The 21,077-nt window shown below is 42.2% G+C and overlaps 1 protein-coding gene across 1 annotated transcript in view; it reads left to right on the forward strand.

Moving 5' to 3' along the window:
- ANKRD33B (ankyrin repeat domain 33B) overlaps positions 1-19,182 on the forward strand; it is a 35,607-nt gene extending 16,425 nt beyond the window's left edge. The window contains exons 2-4 of the mRNA XM_061996005.1: positions 7,360-7,489; positions 11,846-11,986; positions 16,040-19,182. Of these exons, the coding sequence (XP_061851989.1) occupies positions 7,360-7,489; positions 11,846-11,986; positions 16,040-16,890 (1,122 nt within the window). The 3' untranslated portion in view covers positions 16,891-19,182. The remainder of the gene's footprint in view (positions 1-7,359; positions 7,490-11,845; positions 11,987-16,039) is intronic.
- The last annotated feature ends 1,895 nt before the right edge of the window (positions 19,183-21,077 follow it).

The following is a 21,077-nucleotide window of genomic DNA, read 5'->3' on the forward strand; positions in this document are numbered from 1 at the left end:
CAAAACTTAGTACTAACATTTGACAGCATTAACACTGATTAGTATGTGTTACACAAACAGGGAAGCTAGGATTAGTAAGGCTGTGTTATTTGTCAGGGATCATCTCTATTTAGTAGTTGTACCTAACATGGCAGTCACTGAAAATGTGACATTTAACCTGATAAATAATGTTATTTCCTTTGCCATTTTCCCCACAGTATTTTCTCTCCTTTACATCCAGGGACCCCATAAACAGAACATAAAACCCTGAAAATGGAATCCTTAGATAACTTCTTTTTAACGTGTGGATAATACCTCGGTTACCTGTCAGTTCATTTAAAGCATCTGCTGCTTAGATTAAACAGTATTTCCTTAGTGTTTCCTTGCATATTCCTTTCCTAACATTCCACCTTATTGACTCCTGCTGTGACCAGGGGTCTCACATATATTGCAAAGCTTAATTTTGGACTGATTGGATTATACACCAAATGTCACTTCTGTTTTCAGTTGAGGGAAAATGATGTTTCCTCTCTTTCCATATGAACTTCATTCTGTATGTTGCTGTGTTGCACAACAGTCTGCTGCCATTAGCAAAGGCACTTATCCTACCTGATGAAACCTCAGACTCAGGAGTACATTCCTAATATAGTCCTACCAGCTGTCACTGCAAAATAATACATTACTTTAACAAAATTGATGCTGAGCATGAATGTGTAATACCTGCTAAAATCCTGGGCAAGGATTCCATGGCAATGGAATTGCATACAGCCCTCAAGTTCCCATCAGCTTAAGGGTTTCTGGTTTCCCATTGAATTATTTGCTTGATATTAGAAAAAGAAGGGTTAATCCACCATAAGCACCTCTCAGCTCTGCCATGTGATTAAAAAGTGTATTTCCCATATATCCCATCCCTTGAAATATCTCTGGCTGTGTACTGTGTGTTTATTTGCTTTCTGTGAACCTTATGTCTCCTGGCAGTTTCTGCCAGCTGCATGTATCACTAGTGACCCTGGAATGGATTCAGACAATGTTATATGTTAGTAAATAAGGAAAGCCACACTAATTTTATTACCTTTTCTTCTTGTCTGATATATTACACAAGTGGCATTGTATTTTTCTCTTGTGTAATGCAAGCTCTCCCAGGCAGAGTAAAATTAACTTTCAGGGGACTATTTTTAGAGGTGATCAGGGAGGTTTGGATTAGAATAGATTAAGCAAGGACTTCTGCAGAGATGATACATATACTAAACTATACCTTTACTTAAACACATGTGGCCTGCCTGAGAAGCATTTATGAAATAAGTTGAACACATCCCACAATATAAAAGGGAAAATTGGTGTCTGTGGACTGGTCTGTTTCTGGCTAGAGAAGTGCAGTTCACTGTGCTGTGAAATGACTCTGTGAGAGCTCACATTGCTGTGAAGCAAAGGTGGCAATTTCATGCCTTCGGTATTCAGATGCTGGAAGGGGCTGTGCCATTTAAGTTGGCTTTTGGATAGAAGATTGTGCTTCAGGCTTCTGTGTTCCTCTGCAGTGGAGGTAGAGAGTTTTGCATACTGCTGCTCCATCCCTGCTTGAATACTCTTTTGCACTTGTTGCTTATCCTGGCAAAATCAGCATCTTCCCCCTTGCCCCCCTCCAGGCACGTGTCCAAGCAACAGTCGGACAAAATCCGTTTCAATTCCCATCTCTGTTTTCTTTTCTCACTTCTGTGCGACTAAGCTGTTGCAGCCCTTTCTCTAAAAGGTCAGCTGAAATTATTTTGTGCAGATATTATTCAAGCTTATGTGCTTGATGGATCTCTGTAGCACATAAACACCGCTTCTCACGGGACTGATGACCTGAGTAATTACCTCATCTCGCTCGCCGTTGACCTAATCAGCTAAACCAATTATAATATAAGCTCAAGCCACTTACAAAAAGTTTCTCAGGGCTTTATTTTTTTTATGCAGACTGGAAGGTTTTGTGCATTATAGGCAAATTAATGTATAGTGGGTAGTGATTCTCTGTATGTGAATCACATTATCGTGAGTGATAGTTACACATAGTTCTAATACTTATGTGTAACAAAATATTAAATCCACAAATGATTATTTTAGCAAAACAACAAGAAAAAGCTTAAACACAGCTTTGCATTCCTTTATGTTTTAACTATTATTACATCTCTATTACTCATAACAACATTTGTGATAAATATGCTTTTAACTTAGATGCACTTTTCCCAGTTGTCCCTGCATATGGTTATGGATTTCAAAGAATAATGATTGAATTCAGTTACATGCAGTTTTAATAGCTGCTGTTAAACCAACTTTGCAGAGCTTTCATGAATACCTACAGATGCATGTAAAGTGAACTGGACAGTTGTTTGTCATGATGATTCTAAAAAGCAGTGGGTAACGTCAATTAAGTCTTTTGGCTTAATCGACTCATTTTTGTCTGAGATAATCACAGAATCTTAAGGGTTGGAAGGGACCTCAAGAGATCATCCAGTCCAACCTTCCTGCCAGTGCAGGACCACCTAGAGTAGGCCACACAGGAACTGGTCCAGGTGGGTTTGATGTCTCCAGAGGACACTCCACAACCCATCTGGGCAGCCTGATAATAGGTAAAAAGTTACAATAAGCCATTTTGATTCATAGCTTCTTGGTGGGATATAAGTTGCCTGAAGAGATGTTTTTAAAAGCTAAAATAACTGCATGCTGCATGTCACCTGGCCTGCTCTTCAGCTTGAGTTCATTATTGATCCTCTAGTATTTCTTGTGATCTCTATTTAATGATCTAGTGTACAAACAGCCTTACATCTGTAATTTTGTCATAACATCCGTTTTATAGAACTGGCTCCTGAGATATCCATGACCTCACTTAATCAGACACATTGTTATGTCATTAGCCAACACGCTTGAGCAGAACAGAGTGTGTTTTTATAGTGGCAGCACTATCCCAGACTCACATGAAATCAAAGGCACGTAAAGATATATCAGTTCAAAAGGAATCAAAAATTTCCTGAGACTATTTTACTCTATTTCAAGTTAACACTGTTGTAGGGAATTTTAATGCAGCACTTTTAGTCTTCTTACAAAACAGCACTAAGAAACTCTTAGGATTCATAAACACTGCTTGAGGAGGGTGCTGCAACATCTGACCAACTTCAGGTAGTCCTACAGCTGAAATATCCATTCATGTACTTTAGGATGACATTTAAGAAGTAGTTAATGCTTTGTGTAGAACATGGATATAGGTAATTTATCCCCAACTGATTGTTTTATCATATATTCTAAATAAAGTGTTATTAGTTTTATCCTGTTACTTCAAAACAAAGAGGTATCTTTCAACACTGTGCTAGATACATAACAGATACTATAGAAAAACTATGGGGATGCTCTGTGCAATGCCAGATATTCCACAGAGGAAAGACAGCCCTCAACATCTGGCAGTATTATGGCTTCTCCTTGAGAAAAAAAAAAGCAGCAGCCTGTTACTGAGCTGAATATCAACCCCCCCTTATGTGCAAAGATCGACAGTAAATGTTAATATAGCTGCAGTGATGGATGACTCATGCTTTCTTGTTTGTCACGCACAGTCTGTACGTGATACCTGAAAAAATGAAATAAGAGCTGTTGCAAACCTCAGAGAAGCCAGCGGCAGCAGTCTTCTGTAATGAAGTAAACCCCTTTCCTGTAGTCTAAAGGCACCAGTGTTGTTTCATGTTTAAGGTCTCTTCTGCACAGAGGATCTAAAGCAGCTTTTTTTCCTGCCTGTTATGTTTCCTTGGTGTGTGAGAATGATGGCCACTGCCTAGGAGAGAGCAAGGCTTAGCTAACTCAATAGCCCTCGAAAAGCAAGGATGTTGTGCTTTCATGTTGTGATATATGTACAGTTATTCCTTCTAATAATTGATTATTATGATCATATATTCATGGGCATAGTCTGAGTTTTTATTATCCTTTAAAATAACTGGTGGTTGAAGACATGTGAAAGGGAAGAGAGGGAAAAGGATGCTGTTGATCAGGGGACTGGAACATCTTTCATATGAGGAAAGGCTGTGTGAACTGGGGCTGTTTAGTCTGGACAAGTGGAGACTGAGGGGGGGATCTTATTAACATTTATAAATATTTAAAGGGTGGGTGTCAGGAGGTTGGGACATCCCTTTTTTCCATGGTATCTAGCAACAGGAAAAAGGATAATGGGATGAAGCTGGAACACAAAAAGTTCCACTTAAACCTAAGGAAAGAACTGTTTCACTGTTGAGGTGAGGGAGCCCTGGCACAGGCTGCCCAGAGGGGTTGTGGAGTCTCCTTCAAGACCTGCCTGGACATGTTCCTATGTGACCTGATCTAGGTGACCCTGCTTCTGCAGGGGGGTTGGACTAGATGATCTCTAAAGGTCCCTTCCAACTCCTACCATTCTATGATTCTATGACTTTAGGTGCACAACAGTTATTTTCTTGCAGGCTACTTGTGATGCAGACCATTGCTTCATCAATCATTTCAAAAAACAGTTTGCTGAAAGCAATTTTGTGTCAGTTATATTTATTAATTATTGAAACAGTTTGTGATATATTATGGCTGTGAGTAATAGTATTTATTGGTATATGAAGTTAAAGATTCCAGACTAATAACTTGGTGTTATATTTGATTGATTGTGCATCTTGGCTGATCTGTTTGTACTAAAATTCAACAAGAATACAAACAAAGCCAGAAAAAAAGAGAGACAGGGCAAAAAAGTAACCTGAAGCCACAAATTACTGTGGTATCATTGAAGTGGGATTTGGGAAATAACCATCAAACCCAGGGGTTTATTGCAATTTTTATTCTACAGTTGTAGCTTCCTGTGCCTTAAGATCTGATGCGTTCGGAAGAGTTATGCAAAGGAAAGCACTCCCTCAGTGATCCATCTCACCCAACTCCTTGTGAAACATATCACTGCTGAGGGTAACCAGACAGCACTTGCATCAGCTTTATAGCCCTGGCCTATGCTGGGAACCATACGGTGGTGAAACGACTTGGTTTTATGTCCTGATGCAATTGCTGTTTTACTTCTCAACCAGGGAGTGCTGGGCACACTCTATTGAACACCACGTTCTCACTCTTATCTGGCCCACTTTGGATTGGTACAACTGTCCTTTAAAAATGCTTTTTCCATGCTACTGCATCATGTAATCCCTCAGAAAGCTCCTACTCTCTGTTGCCTTATCCTTAAGCAAGCGGTCTTTGATAGCATCTTTGGAAAAGAAACTTCAGGAAATGTTATTACCTAAGTAATCTTTCTGGTTTATAAACTCAGAACAGTGAATGAGGTAGATTGATTTTGAGATCATTTGAGACTCATGTCTGCTGAAATCAGAATGCCAGTGTGTGTTAGATGTGACAGATCCAATCTGATGCAGGTATCCACTAAAAGTAGGACAAAAGTCCCTAAATACTGTCATACAAAAGCCTCATACAAAGAGCCAGTGTTTGTTGTTTGTTATCCTTTGTTTTACTGGTTTTCAGTTTGGTTTTCTTTTAAGGAGAGCAAAAAGAGAACAATTGGCAAATGTTGTGTTACTGTCAATAATTTCAGGTGTCCAAATGACTGTACACTTAGTTTGCTGCTCTCATTGGTAACTGCCATTTTATGCAATGACTGGGTGATGTTTTAAATCTGCAGAGGTTTTGGAGTTGCAGAGACTTATGTCCTGAACATGAGGTGAAAAAGAAAACTATTCAAGAACTAAAATAATGCTCAAGTCCTTACCAAGTGGAGACTGATACAATTATTTTTGTCAAGCTAAGAATGATTACATTGCAGTAAAACTTTGATCAATCTGGACAGTCTCACCAGGAGAGTACATACATTTTAGTGACTATTCAAGTCACATCTATAAGTAAAAAACTTAGAGCAGAAGCCTCTGTAAAGTTTCAGTAGAATGGTTTGAAGTATTGCAGGTTCTTCACAGGGAAGTGGAGATGGTCTTTGTAAAACAGTGCTGGGTGTTGCTTCATACTGAGGACAAGAGTGAACTGAGGATCAAAGAAATCAGAGCAATAATTTTATTGAAAGACATAACTGGGAAATACCCTTCATAGCCTGTGGGCATCCCAAAGGGTTGCCATTGCCTCTGTATCTTAATGAAGCTGTTTGCCACTTAAGACAAAAGGACTGTCCAGGGTAACAATGCAACAGGACACTGAAGTGCTAACTAACTAGTTATAATGACAATAAATCAGAAGGAGTGGCTGTTTGTCTGTTGCTCAATGTCCAGGTAGTGTCTGTGGGGAAAAGAAATGCAGAGAGTTTAGGCAAGAGCTGCTTGGAAAAATGATGGAGGAGTCGGAGCGGGCCATTCAGTTTTCATAACCGAGTTCTCCTTCTTGTGAGTCCGTGGTCATGAACTTGCAGCATGTCTATGTGAGGTTGCTGTAGGCAGGCAGGGTTACCAGAGAGGTTGAGATTAGTTTCTGTCCTTGTATTTTTCAATAGTCAGATACTGATGATGAGCTCTAGAAAACTGAGTCATGCCTTGGCGGTGTAAAGGAAGCACAGGGAGCACTGATTCATCCACACCTGCCCTCCCCTACACCCATCCACCCTGTGCAGATGAACACTGGGCTGCCTGAGTAATCCTGTAAGACTGGAGATAATGGTTTTAATCATAGTGGTCGACTGAGCAGCCAGGATTAAGTACTGTAGTTCCATTTAATTAATGACAAGTGTATTTTGCTGTACTTTAGGGAAGCTGTCAGTTTGCACACTATCTGGCCACCAGGTAGAGTTATAAGGTTTACCTCCTGGCTTGGCTTCCTCCTGGAAGTTTTACAGCTTCCAGCTGTCATAAAGCACATTAAACAGGAACACTAAAAGAGATTTGATTTTATTTATGACCATAACAAAGCTCTAGTTCTAATGGGAAAGCTGAAGTCTTTAAAGATAGCAACAGGCAGTACAAACACAACTCCTGCCTACCGCTTCCCCTTCAGAGAACGTGTTACTTGCTTTTCAGTGAATTAATATTCAGAGCAGGTCCAGTTCATCTTACATGCTGGGTTCATTTTAGTATATAATAAAACTTGATTTATTCTCATTTGGATATAGATGATATAGCCATATAAGCATAAGCCATTTATAAACACTTTCCAAATAGCATAATATAATACCTACTCTCTTAGGTAGTTCTGAGGAACACCAAATGTTACTTGCCAAAGGGCAGAGATAAAAAAAAAGCAGTGTTTTGGATCTGAACATTGTGCCTGGAGCTAATGTTATGCTGATACTCTTTCAGTTGTTCAGTCTGGAAACAAAAAAACACAACCCCCCCCCAAAAAAAAGACTAGTATGCTTCCTTAGTGAACTCTTCTGAGTCTGGCAAACCTAACTCTTTCTTTATATTTTACTTACAGAATGGTCTTATCGTTGCCTGTTACCAAGGTTATGTGGATATTGTAATAGCCTTAGCACAATGCCCTCACCTCGATGTGAACTGGCAGGACAACGAAGGGAACACAGCTCTAATTACAGCTGCACAGGCAGGTAAGGCTCTTTGTTTCACCTCTTGCATACAGGGTTTGAGGAGGGAGGTGTGCTGTGGCTACTATTTTCAGTACTTTTCTCAAAGCCCTAAAAGAAATGAGACTGCATGAAATAATCCTGGCCCAACCCATTTTGATTATTTTCTTTGAACTAATTAATCTACAGTATTTAAGACAGGAGAAGCTATATATTTCTAGTAGAGGTAATCAAATATTTTAACTTAAAAATAGAGAACCTTGCCCAAGGGTGCAGTTTGTTCTGACAAGAAACCAGTCAACAGTGTGGTTGTGTAATGTTACATACTGGTGCTGGTAGCATTGTCATTTCTTGTTGCAGTGGGTCTGTAGTAATTGCTGACTGTAGGAAAGCGTTCCATCAAAAAGAAGTATCTTAGCTGCTAGGACATTCTTCAACCACTCCACAGTTACATGCAAAAAAATCCCTATTTACATAGCCTTAGGAGGACTCAGTGTTTACCAACGTTGCTTTTGTAACACATGTTAATCCTGACACAGATAGGAGAGAGCAGAGTTTACCCACAGGTTTTCTTTTTATCCCATCCACCATGGTAATATTGAGGCCACATAAATGTATGAGATGCTCCCAGTAGAATTATTAGTTTCAAGTCTACAGTGACATTGCCAGCTGACATTGACAAGTAGTACCAAACTTGGCTTTGTCTTGTACCACAAAGTGAACTGTGCTAAAGAAGTGACTGAGAGATAGGTCTTGAATACTGGAAGAAAGAATTGTGACCAGGGTAGACATGTTCATGGCAAAGTCCTGACTGAGTATATAGCAGCTTTCCAAAGAAAGTGGAGAAGTCTCCCAAACACTCACCTACTTTTATTTATCTGCCTTGATAAAAATTTGGACTCTAAAAGGTTTAACACTGACTCTTTCCTGACCTTTATAACTCACGATAAGGAGCTCAGAACTAATCCAGAGGGCTGACATTGACTTGACACTCTGTGCCAGTGCTTGATATTGATCCCCAAAGCAACTGGAAATGACTGTAGTCAGCAGAAGCTTATACAAACTCCCAACAACTCGGATGTTTTCCCCTGCCTACGATAATCCTGAGCTACGGTGTTGACACCAGTTATTTAATTCATTATCACAAGATACTGCTGGAGCGTTAATAGAGTTTACAGTGAGGTTAACATTGCAACCAGAGCAGCTGCAGTGCAATAGATGCTGCTTAATTATTGCTAAATGTTAAGTAGTAACACTGAGCAGTGTACTACAAAGAACTGAAAGCAAAGCTTATGCAAGCTTTCCTTTAGTGGAGGGTTTGTTTAGTTAGGTATTTAGCTTTAGGCCATGAAAATCAAGATTATTTTGCAAAGTACATGATTCTGAGAGATTGCTGCTATTCACATCAAAAGTATAGGCTTTCCTGTGGAAGGTCTAATAGCAAATCTACATTATTTCAGTGAATTGTAAGGTGATATCAGAAGGTTTCAGAAAGTGCTGCCATTTTTGTTATGACCCACTGACCGTATGGGCCATCATGTATGGACAGACTCTGAAGAAAGGAGCTGGATGGGAAAGAAGCTTCAAAAAGGGTGAAGTGAGGAAACTCACATTCAAACTTATTTTCTCAGTTCTGCTGCTTCTGAGGACACAGCTACATCAGTGTCAGTATGTGGTAGCTGGCATAACCTTGTGTTTAAAGAGAATCCCATTTGCTCACAAAGTATAGATGTTTTACATTACAGGGACCAGTTTGGGGCAAGGCTGTAGAGCTGGGAACTGGGAACACAAAATCAGAAGTTATCCCAGTTTCTGGTTATTAAGGGAGGTGTGAGAACACAAACACCTAAAGCATCCAGAGGACAAAAGCTGCTGGATACCTTCAGTTCCATCCATCCCTCAGAAAGCACTCGCCCTCCCATAGATCAAACACACACTTTTTGCAGGTACAATCCGAAATCATGATGTTATATGACAGAACATCTTCCTTACTACACAGCTTATCCTTTTGCCTGTATTACACAGATTACTAGATAATGTTGTCATCATTATAGGCATTTCCTCCATGGCAGCAATGAAGTGAAGGAAGTTATTATATGCATCTGTGATGATCTCTAGATATGGCTCACAGGGCAAGGAAGGGTATCCATAGCACACTGGTTCTGGTAGCACATCGATCTGGCTTACAAGCAGCAAGAGCCTGATGCAAATTATCATCAAACTGACTGAGGCCAAGCTAATTTATTTTAGAGATTCATACTTTCATGGCAGACTTTAAATCATGGAAGACTTAACTGGTTTGTGACTTAGCCACAAGCTTCTCTTTTGCCCAGACATGGGACAAATGAAGCAAACTTCGTGGCCTTAAATCAAAGGTGTATGATGGAGTCTGAACAAAAACCTGGCAGCCCTGAGTTTTGCTTCAAATTTGATATCTCTTTCAATTAGAAATTTAAAGCAAACCTCAGCTGACAGAAGCTCCTGCAGATTAAAACTGAAGTGGTTTTCAGGAATCCCTGAGACACAAAACCCCTGACAATCACAAACCTCTTATTTTTGCTGCTATTTTTTCTTTTGCTAGTATTTTTTTTGCCCAACTGTGTAGTCTCCTGGAGAGTTTTGGCAAAGCATATTCTTTCAGGACTGACTGTTAGGATCCTCCCAGATTTCCAAACATTTCTTACTGCTGCTATACTTTTGGCATAGGGAAGAACATCTTTAGTAATGTAATAATGGCTGAAAACTCTTTCATCTTATTATTTCTCCTGGTTTCAGTTTCTGTTTCTGGTTTCTGTGGTCAAAAAGCAGTATTTCAGCTGTTCCAAAACCCCCATGAAGATGCATGCTGTACACCAGAGCATGTCCTGCAAAACAATTTGAGCACAAAGACCCTCCCAGCAGTAACCAGTACCTTGCTAGGTTTTGATCTTATGCGACATGAAGTCATTGAAGCTGAAGCTTCTATATGGAGTAAGCAAGACTTGGTCACTTAATCCTGCCCTGAACTCACTTCATTTTTGCTCAGCTTGAGGCAGTTTGCTGTATCTTTATATTTCATTTGCATCAGACTGCACAAGATAGATCTCCTTATTTGGTTTTCTGTGACTCTGGTGTTACTAAGCTGATGTGTGATATCTCTACCTCTGCTCAGGTTTCAGGAGAGTTTCCAGTTATGCAGGCAAAGTAGCAGAGTTCAGCAAATTCTAGGATATAGAGTAACACTTTGGAAAACATCTTAAATTAATTGCTAAAGATTTCCTAAACTTGCTTTCCAAGGCAAATGCAGGACTGTGTTGGTACAGAGCTACTGCTGATGCACCAGATGTGACAGTACAGACGTTTAAAATTGTCCTGTATGAATTACAATCCGCTTTGGTAACATTTCTAGATGACTTTGAATGACATGCATCACAGAACACTCAGCTGGACTGCAGAGTGAGATGAGAGAATATTTTTACAGCTCCTAGTAATTAAATTGTGATTGTCGCAGCTGCCTGACAGACTGCATTACTTTACAAAGCGTCAAAGCATCATAAAATGAATGACAAGAGAAGGGAAAAGCTGTTTTGAATGAGTCATAATGGCACTAGATATTCATCTTGTTCTCATAGCCCAATTATAAAGACTTGATGTTTTAATTGGTCTTCCAGAGATGCCTTCATCTACTCCGCATGCCCTTGCTGACACTAGTCAGCCTGGGCTACAAGGCACGTGAATAGCAGCAACAGTTGCTCTTAGAAACAGAACTGAAATAATTCATTTTACTACCAAAACTGACTGTTTTCCTATCGCTGGAGAGCAGACAAGTGGCTTTACACTGTCAGATGGAAAATAAAAACGTGAGGTTATACACAAAATATTCCAGTGTCTCATCTCAGGCCTGGCAAGGCTCATTAGTGTCCTTGGCTGGAACTACCACATGTAATCACTTTTTAATGAAGTGCCAGGACTGTAAGGCTCAAATTTACCAGGAGAAGGGAAAGAGCTGAGCGTTTGCAGTCAGTTCCCCTCGGTGATTGGCTTTCCTTCCATAAGCTGTAAGATTCCCTTTGTAATGCTGCTCGCTGAGTAAAGAAACTGAGGCCCCTTGCAACCTCAGAGTGACCACCTAAATTATTCCCCCCTTACTTTAAACTGTCTTTTCAGAGAGAAGAGCACCTTGACAGAAGGTGGGAAGCCAGGTTTCCAGGTGCCTATCCCAAGCCTATGCCAAAGTTTGACCCTAAGGCTGCTGACTGCAGTGATCAGAGGAGGATACGAGGAATTAATTACGTGCATTTTTGTCCAGTTATCAAACCTACAAGAGTAATTTTTGGTTTAACTTTGAGACAGTGTTTTAATTCAGTGACATGTTTTCTTGGCTTTTTCCTTTCTTCACAGGGCACATAACCATTACAAACTATTTGTTGAACTACTTTCCCGGGCTCGATATAGAGAAGAGGAACGCGTTTGGGTTCACAGCGCTGATGAAATCCGCGATGCAGGGCCGAACTGAATGTGTGAAAGCCTTGATGTTGGCAGGTATGTCTAACTGTCAGTACTAGACAGTCACATGCAAGCACCAAGAAGGAAACTGGCTCCTGGTGTGTTTACTCTGAGTGGTGTGGTGCAGCCATTTCCCTGGAAACAGCTGCAGCTTTTAAATAAGTCACAGGTAAGGTGGTGAAGGCACGTGCTGCAGGTGAGGCAGTGTCCAGTTTGCCTGTGGAAACTTATCCAGGAGCTCTCCAAGAGCTCTCAGAGTGAGATTCATTGTCTTCAGGACTGTTCAGGGAGTGTGATCATCAAGATTTGTAGACAAAAGAGCTCATGAAGTTCACGACAGAGCTAGGAAAGACATGGAGGTCTCTTGCTGCCAGCTTTGTGGGTGTGATAGTGCAAAGGTGCATGATGGTGGTGGGACTGCAGACAGACCTCCACTTCTCTCTCCAGTCATGAAAGGTCCTGGGGCAGGAAGTGAAGAGCTTTGGGGGCTCTGACTCCTGTTAAAAGAGTTGAGTGTAGGTTTCCTATCCCACAGAGGACAGTAGTGGGAAATCTGGCAATATAGAGCACAACTTCTCTTTCTAAGCCCTCTACAGATCTGAGTTTGGTCTCCAGGTTTATGGGCAACAGAGAACCAGCAGGTCTGTCTCTGCTGTAGGAGGGGCTGTGGCACAGGGAGCGAGCAGATCCATCTCAGCCCACCTGTCTCTCTTTGTATGTGGGCACAGGAAACACATTTCTTGCTGTTGACTCTTGACCACGGTTGATGTAATGAGTGATAGGACAAGAGGAAATGGCCTCAAATTGTTCCAGGGGAGGTTTAGACTGGACATTAGGAACATTTTTTTTACTGAGAAGGTTATTAGACACTGTCCCAGGCTGCCCAGAGAGGTGGTGGAGTCCCCATCCCTGGAGGTATTGCAAAGCTGTGGAGCTGAGGTGCTGAGGGACGTGGTTCAGTGGTGGGTTTGGCAGTGTGAGGGGACGGGTTGGACTCGATGAGCTTAAAGGTCCAACCAAAATGATTCTATGAATCTCCAGCTGTATGCATTGAGAGGTGAAGGGGTTCTGGAAAGGAAAGTCAGAAGGCTGAGAGGCATTGGGATGACAGCCTCTACAGCAGCAGTCCCAGCATACTGCACCTTCTAGACACAACATGGTATGTTTTTATTATATGAAGTGGTGTACAAATTATTAGGTGAGAATTAAATAACTGGCATATATTAGTATATATTTGCATATTACAGTTGCAGATATTTGACACAAATGAAATATTATAGAAATTACATTAGGCTGCATGTGAATGACCAAGAATCCTCCAGGTCCATTTCGTTGAGAGATCTTGAATAAGTCATTATTCCAGTCATTTTACTGTTGCAGCAGTCTAACCCCTCATAACCTATTTCAAGTCAGAGCCATTTATCAAGCATAGTGATATTACTTTCATTCATTTCCATAATACCCAGTTTCTAGATGTTGATATGACACAGGAAATGTTTGGATTGATGTAGTAACTAGCATCTTCCTTTCTGCAAGGTTCTGTAGCCTCTTACACAGCTACCAGGGTTTGGAATTGGATAATTCACTTTGGAGTTAAATTGTTGTGAATCAAGACTATAAAATGAGTGTCAGAGCTAGAGTACTGCTAGACACAGATGCACCTTCTGGATTAACACATACTTGGTGCTGATGCTAGTTCAGAATTTTCCAGTATGTGTGATAAATTCTCACTTAGAACAAAACTTCAATCCCAAGACCTTAAGACTTGTTAAATGGATGTTACAGTGTCATGGCTGGAGATCTGCTGGAAGCTTGTTCTTTGAGTTTTGACCACTAAAAGGTATTTCAGAACCTTTCCATCTGTGTAGATAACTCAGTCCTTGTTATTCCATTTCTTGTACAAAAAGTATCAATATCAAACTTCACTGTGTGGTTGCTGCCTCTGGCATCTGAACCTTCTCGTTTTCATGATTCATAAGAAAGTAGAATACTAGGGAAGACAAATCTTTTACCAGACAGAAAATTGCTTTGTTAGCTTTGAGTTTACCCACAGGAAGTTGTATCGGTCTGTTTGTGCATCAGAGACAGCGAGGATACCAAAGATCATTTATTGGCTAAAGAGATGTATAGTTAATAAACTTGAGATCACATCTGGAATATTGTGTCCAGTTCTGGGCCCTTCAGTTCAAGAAGGACGGGGAGCTGCTGGAGAGAGTTCAGCACAGGGACATAGAGATGATTCAGGGAGTGGAGCATCTCTCTTATGATGAAAGGCTGAGGGAGCTGGGGCTCTTTACCTTGGAGAAGACTGAGGGGTGACCTCATGAATGGTTACAAATATGTAAAGGGTGGGTGTGAGGAGGATGGAGCCAGGCTGTGCTCAGTGATGGCCAATGACAGGACAAGAGACAATGGGTATAAGCTGGAACATAAGAGGTTCCAAAGAAACACAAGGAAATGCTACTTCCCTGTTCAGGTGAGGGAGCACTGGAACAGGCTGCCAAGATGGGTTGTGGAGTCTCCCGTGGAGACATTCAAACCCATCTGGACAAGTTCTTGTGTGACCTACTCTAGGTGGCTCTGCTCTGGCAGAGACTGGATGATCTTTTGAGGTCCCTTCCAACCCTTAACATTCTGTGATTCTGTAATACATTTCTAAATTGCAGTTTATATACATGTTTTGGTGAGCATTTTGCAGATCCTCACATTCTGAGCTCAAAATAGTGCCCACAAAGGAAATGTGGTAAATTAATTGTCTGCACTCAATTGAGTATTTGATTGTTGTTAAGCACCGTGTACTCTGGTGAAATGCAGGGAGGGAGCTGTTCATTCAGAATAGATTTAGAAGTAGTTTGGGGATTAAGAGGTACTGGGTGGCTGCTGACAATAAAGTGTCAGTTTGTTGCAGAATGTGAAAGAAACTGTTATTGAATGATTTCAGGTGTTCCTGTGTGACCTGATCTAAGTGAACCTGCTTCTGCAGGGGGGTTGGACTAGATGATCTCTAAAGGTCCCTTTCAACCCCTACCATTCTATGATTTGGTGAAAAAAGCCTGATTTCTCAAACACAACAGTAACATTAAATGTACAAGGGCATGGAAATATAGGGGGGAAAACACCTCAAATCAGCTGTGGGTCTACTTGCATAGCTACAAAACAGGTATTTTTGAAAACAGGTGTTTTAGAAGGTTTTATCTGTTTAGTGGCTTGGTTAACACATCTATTGATGGGCACCTACCTATGGCAATGCAGGAGGCCAGTAAAGGAAAATGACTCACCTTCCTGGCTGCCTAAGCATGCATTTTTCACAATCAGATGGGGAAGAGGTAAAAGCCATGTGTTGCAGATGGCTGGAGATGGATTGTCAAAGTGCCTGACCTCTCTGATATCTGAGTGCCTGGAAGGTGGCCAAGGTCAATCGCTACAAGATGAAGGCGCTCTGAGACACTTGTCCATAATGTTGCTCTTTCCAAGTGAATCTTTGGAACATGTGAATTTGCTGTTTGTGAGCGCACAGGGAGTAAGAGGGGAAACCCAGTCCGCTCATCAGCAGTTTGTCACAGGCTGCTGCGCTGCCAGGACCACGCTGCTGCCAGCAAGCACAGAAATGCCAGCTGTAATTCACATGTCAAGCCCTGCTGTAATCTCCAGCGTAAACTCAGTGCTGCTTTGCTAAAGTCGTCAGAGTGGCTGTGAATCTGGAGTCTGGGCTTTAAATACTGCGTATAAAACAGGTCAGTAACAGATGCCCGAGCTCTTTCATTGTGTTTTAAAATAAGTCAGGAGTTTAGAATCACAGAATGTGAAGTGTTGGAAGGGACCCTGAAAGATCATCCAGTCCAACCCCCCTGCCAGAGGAGGGCCACCTGGAGTAGGTCACACAGGAACTCATCCAGGTGGGTTTGGACTGTCTCCAGAGAAGGAAGTCAGGAACACGACCTCTTCTTATTGCACATTCACTTTGACACAAGTATTGTTTTGTGTTGTATGTGATGTTTTCTTGCAGCTATCTGCCAGGTCCAGCTGTGATCATAGCAACAAAAAGGCAGGCAGTTTCACTAATCAACACTAACTGTTCTTTTCTTTGAGGGGCAAATGTTCACGCGACCGACCCAAGCCGTGGACTGACTTCGTGGGAATGGGCTTGTTACACAGGAAGATCAGAATCTGCCTTCATCATGCAAAAGCTGATGGACAGACCGTGCCCAGATCAGTTTTGTGACCAATATAAACCAGAATGGCCAAAGATGAAGGAACTTCTTGCCAAGGCTGCAGAGCCAAAGACCTGTTTGCAAAGGATTTCTGAGTGTGTGAGGGCGGCCGTCTCATTCCGGTCTTTCTACGGCCCAGAAGAAGACGGCGTCCTCCACCACATGGTGAAGGTGACCACAAGCTTGGGCAGCCCTTTCATCGCTCTGTCCTGCCGCACCGTGTGCCCTGGCAGCCCGCCTTCTGTGGGGAAACGCAGACTGGCTGTGCAAGAAATCCTCAGGAAGCAGAGAGCCGAGGAGATCCGATCTCAGGACAAAGATCACTTTAGCAGCTACGAGAAGCTGTTTCAGAACTCCAAAGTCACGCTGATCCCCAAAAAGAAGGACCGGCGAGCCAGCCTGCAGCCCATCAGCCTCACAGTGTCCCATGTGAACACCATAGCCACCAGGAAAGCGAGCCTCTTGCCACTCCACCTGCTCAGGAGGAGCAGCGTCAGGCCGGGCTTCGTCATCCCCAAAGTCCGGATCAGCAAGGCTCCTGCTCCCACCTTCCAGCCAGAAAAGGCAAGAAGGAGGAGCAGCGCAAAGGATGACCCCTACTTGCAGATTCCCAAGTGGAGGTACAAGGAGTTAAAAGAGGAGAGGAAGAAGGCAGAGGAACAGGAGAAGCAAAAAGCAGCGGAGGCTCAAAAGCAGAGGCAGGTGTCTCCAGCCAGAAGCAGGACCTGATTTAAAATCCTTTGCTTAGAAGGTTTGGGAGCCATTACTCTTGTTATCTCGGCAAGGTAACAGACCGAATGCTTTCATGCATGCCCAGTGCTCACAGAGCTGGAATACTGGCCTTTAAGGTGCAGAAACAGGGCAAGGGCTATGCCACGGTGTGTCTGGTGGTGGAATGGGAAGTTATCACAAGGTGTAAGATTTACCTGCCTGCTGCTGGTCATGGGAGGTTTTAAGCGGTACAGTCCTTTTGCGGTTTCCTTTTCTTCCAATTCCAGGTGAATGACTGAGAAACAGCTTGAAAAAGCATGTGTGTGTGTGTGTGTGTGTGAAAGGATCATATTTTGTCTTTGTTCATTTTGTAATGGACAAAATTAAGGAGTTGTGCTTTTGACACTAGATCTTGCTCCCTCTCTTTGTTTAGGTAGGTGTATTGCAAGGTTTTCTAGTAATAATGAAATGTTTAAAACATACCACAGTGGTGGCAGGCACTGAAAATCCAGGCATACAATTGTTCTGAACATGCTAAGCACTTTATTTTCATTCCAGTAATCAAAGTTAAAGATGGGATAGGTTTTAAACTGTACAGCTCTACACAGTCTGTGTGGATGCGGTTTGTAACACTGTTGTGTGTTCTGCTGACTATAAAAAGGGCCACAGACGAAATATTTCTCTAGCTGAGGTATTCACATCCTCTATAAATCGGATTTCTTTGGGGCAACAGCGAAGCTGGGTTAACTTTTGAATGCCATTTTCACCTAAGATTTGCCTCTTCCCATTAGGTTTCTCCGTACCCGTTATCTGTTGTCTCCTCTTTAGTCTCAGGGAATTTTTTGTCATTAACTGTGAAATAAGGGAGATGGTGAGCCAGAGGTAAGCTTTTTTAATTTCATTTTTTTTCAAGGTGGATATTGAAGGTCCTGTTTGGAAAAAAATAAGCTCACCAGCTTTATTGTGAGCTAAGAGCCAGGACAGGAAAATTATGCAGCTTCCAGAAGTTTCCCAGGTCCCAGCTCCAGCCATATGCTATACACATCCAGTCAGAGGTGCAGTATCAGGCAGCTTGGCCACTAATGTTTGGAAACAGTGGTCAGATGTGCTGTGAGCTTTGCTAGTACTCCTCTCAGTGCTTGGAGGAGGCAGTACCTCACCTCCCTGTCTCAACACTGGGAGAAAATCTTCCCTAGTATGTGAGTGCACTTTAAAGTAGTAGTTCCCACAGGCTGCTGCAAGTTCTTGTGGTTCCCATTAAGCCTTCCTTTGGTTTTACCAAGTGGAAGGGTATGCCAAACCCTGGCAAATTCAGTAAACCTGCTGTTTATTGAAGAAAGCCCACCTTTGTAAAAGTAGAGGTCAAATGCAAACAGAGAGTCATGCAGTACGTGCTCAGGATGTATTTTTGCTCAGGCTTTGCTCCCGTTTCAAATGAAATGTGCTGCAGTGTGTCCTCCTGACACTGTTGCTTTGCTGGAGCCCAGGCAGTTGCTGCTGTCACCAGTTTCTCCCTTCAATTATAGAAAGGGAAACCTTCTCCATCCTCTACTCCCACAGCACAAAAGCTGTCCAGGATCTCACTGAACTTGTCATGAAACTGTGAGTGCCATGGGAGCAACAGATTCAGCTGATTGAAAACCAGCACCAAGATTGGCATTGCCACATAATGCCTGCAGGGTCAGGGCTTGACAGAGGGTATGGCAGACCTGTGAAACAAGATTTTTTTTTCCACACAGCCAGTTATTTGTACTGTTTGCTGAAGTAGCTGTGGTGGCTAGACTGCATTGCCAGGTAATCTCCCAGGTCAGAGTTGGAGGAATATGCACCCTGATAATAAACCTCCCCAGCTGTGTGAATATAAAGAGGATTTTTAGTCTGCAAGGACGAGTGCTGTGCAATTCATACAATGGATTTGGTGTGACCAGAATATAAGCTGAACTCCTTTCTTTGGAGAGAAGGAAGACAGTCTTTTAGCTGTGTGTGGCAAAGCTATCAGGATGGGATTTGGAATTGGTACAGTGGATTGAATGGTTTAACTATGACTTCTTTGTTTACTGCCAGCCCAGTGTACTGAGGATTTAGCAGTCAGATCACTATGTGAAAAGCAACCTATGCTGTGGGTGAATTTGCTCTCTCAGTATCATTTTCAGGAGACCTCCAAATTGACAGGTGCTCTCAGGGATTAATGTACAGTATGTTAGAATTAGGGGCTGAAAATGAAGCCTGTTTTCTACCCTTTGTACTTTACTGTGCATATATGTGTATAAACATGTGATATTTCCATTAAAAGAGGCACAAGCTGTTCAACTTCTTTGGTGACCTCATTCTTCTGAGTGGTTTGGGGATGTTGCCTTTCAGGAGATGAAAAAGCCCACTCACTTTCACCAACAGAGTAACTGGCATCATCAGGAAGCAGTCTGGTTTCCCTGGAAGCAGCTACTGTGAGTTAACTTCTTCTCCTTGTGAATTCTTCCCTAGGAGTAAAGAGATTTTGGTCATCTTGGTGGTGAGAGAAGCTGTTGCTTTTCACATTGCTCTACTGCAAGCAGGTAGTCCTCTGGCACTTAAGTCCCTGTTAAGGATGGAGAGTGCAGATCCATTTTGTGAATCTGTGTAAAGCTTTGCACTTGCCAGGTTGGGAAGTGCAGGCACAGGTCTCTGTCTTCTCACTGCCTTCCTCCCTGCAATTCCAGCTTACTCATCATCACCATCCTCACTCAAAATGCTGCACCTCTTGCTTTGCTTTTTTTTGTCTGTCTGAAAGGTCTGAAGGATGCAGTGGGCAAAGCTCCCACAAAACATGCCTCAAAACGTGTGGCAAACAGACCACAGCATGGGAGGAGGCACACCTGGCTCTCCTTCAGCTGTCTGTCCCTCTTGAGCTGTTGTTGCAGTGAAGGATTTGATTTCTGTTGGATTTCCACACATCTAGAGGGGTCTGGTTTGTGTTTTGCTGTGGTTTTTCTTTCCAGGAGGCCCATAACTATGAAATGCCACAAGCAGTACCAGCTGTACCTCAGATCACTCCTGGTTGCTCAAGCAGGATGGTTTGCTTCCTAAAAAAAAAGCATATGAACCCTTGGCAGCATCTCCTGGCAGCTGGTGCCCCTGAGGGAAGGCAGATGGGCTGCTGCAGGAGGATGCTCCCACAGAGGGGAAAGGGACACCGATTCTGAGGGTGCAGGATGGTTTTCTACTTACTGACTTACTCCTGCAATGGGTATTTAATGTATTGACAGTGGAAAGTGAAATGCCAAGTGCTTCCTGATGCTGTCTAGAATGATATTGTGCTCTTGTCTTTGGAGAGCCAAGGAAGGACTGCCAATCTCATGGAACACAGAATTACATGCAATTGGCTTCTTGTGTTACAATGTATTATTCTTTTGGGGTTTTTTTAATACCACTGAAAATTGTTCATGGAATTGTTTTGGTTGGAAAAGACCTTTAAGATTATCAAATCCAACCCCTCACCTCACACTGCCAAGTCCACCGCTGAATCATATCTCTCAGCACTTCAGCTATCTCATCTTTTCAACATCTCTAGGGATGGGGACTCCACCACCTCCTGAGGCAGCCTGGGACAGTGTCTAACAACTCTCAGGTAAAAAAGTTCTTCCTAATCTCCAATCTAACCCTCCCTTGGTGCAACTTGAGGCTATTTCTTGTCTTATGACTTGTTACATGGGAGATGAGATTGATCCCCACCTCGCTACAGCCTCCTTTCAGATTCCTTAAAACTTGACAAAAATGCTCACTGGGTGCTTTCTCCTTAATAGTCCTGAATGCTCATGTTTTCCTCTAAGGGAGAGATACTAGAGTAGCTGGTAAAAAAAATCTTAAATACAAAAATAGCCTAGAGAAATGCAATATTCTTTTAGGGCATTTCTTTTTTAAACATCAACATTTCAGCAAGAAACTTCCAAAAGCTGTGACTGAAATTAGGATCTAATATTCAGGATATACCATTTTGCAGATGGTCTGAACTGCTGTAGCTCCAGCAAACATCTAGCTCCAGTTGTTTGATGTGTTTCTGGCCACAGCCCTCAGGCCATCTCAGCAAGCAAAAATTACTGTATATTCATAGATACCTCCAAAGGTATAACAGGCTGTCAGGGCTAATTTGGCTTTCTATAGAGACTAGAAATCTTCTGCCTGAAGAATTCCTGTTTACAGACAAATATATAGCATTTAAGGAAAAAAAC

The sequence above is a fragment of the Colius striatus genome, chromosome 4 (genome assembly GCF_028858725.1).
Source record: "Colius striatus isolate bColStr4 chromosome 4, bColStr4.1.hap1, whole genome shotgun sequence".
NCBI classification, from domain to species: Eukaryota; Metazoa; Chordata; class Aves; order Coliiformes; family Coliidae; genus Colius; species Colius striatus.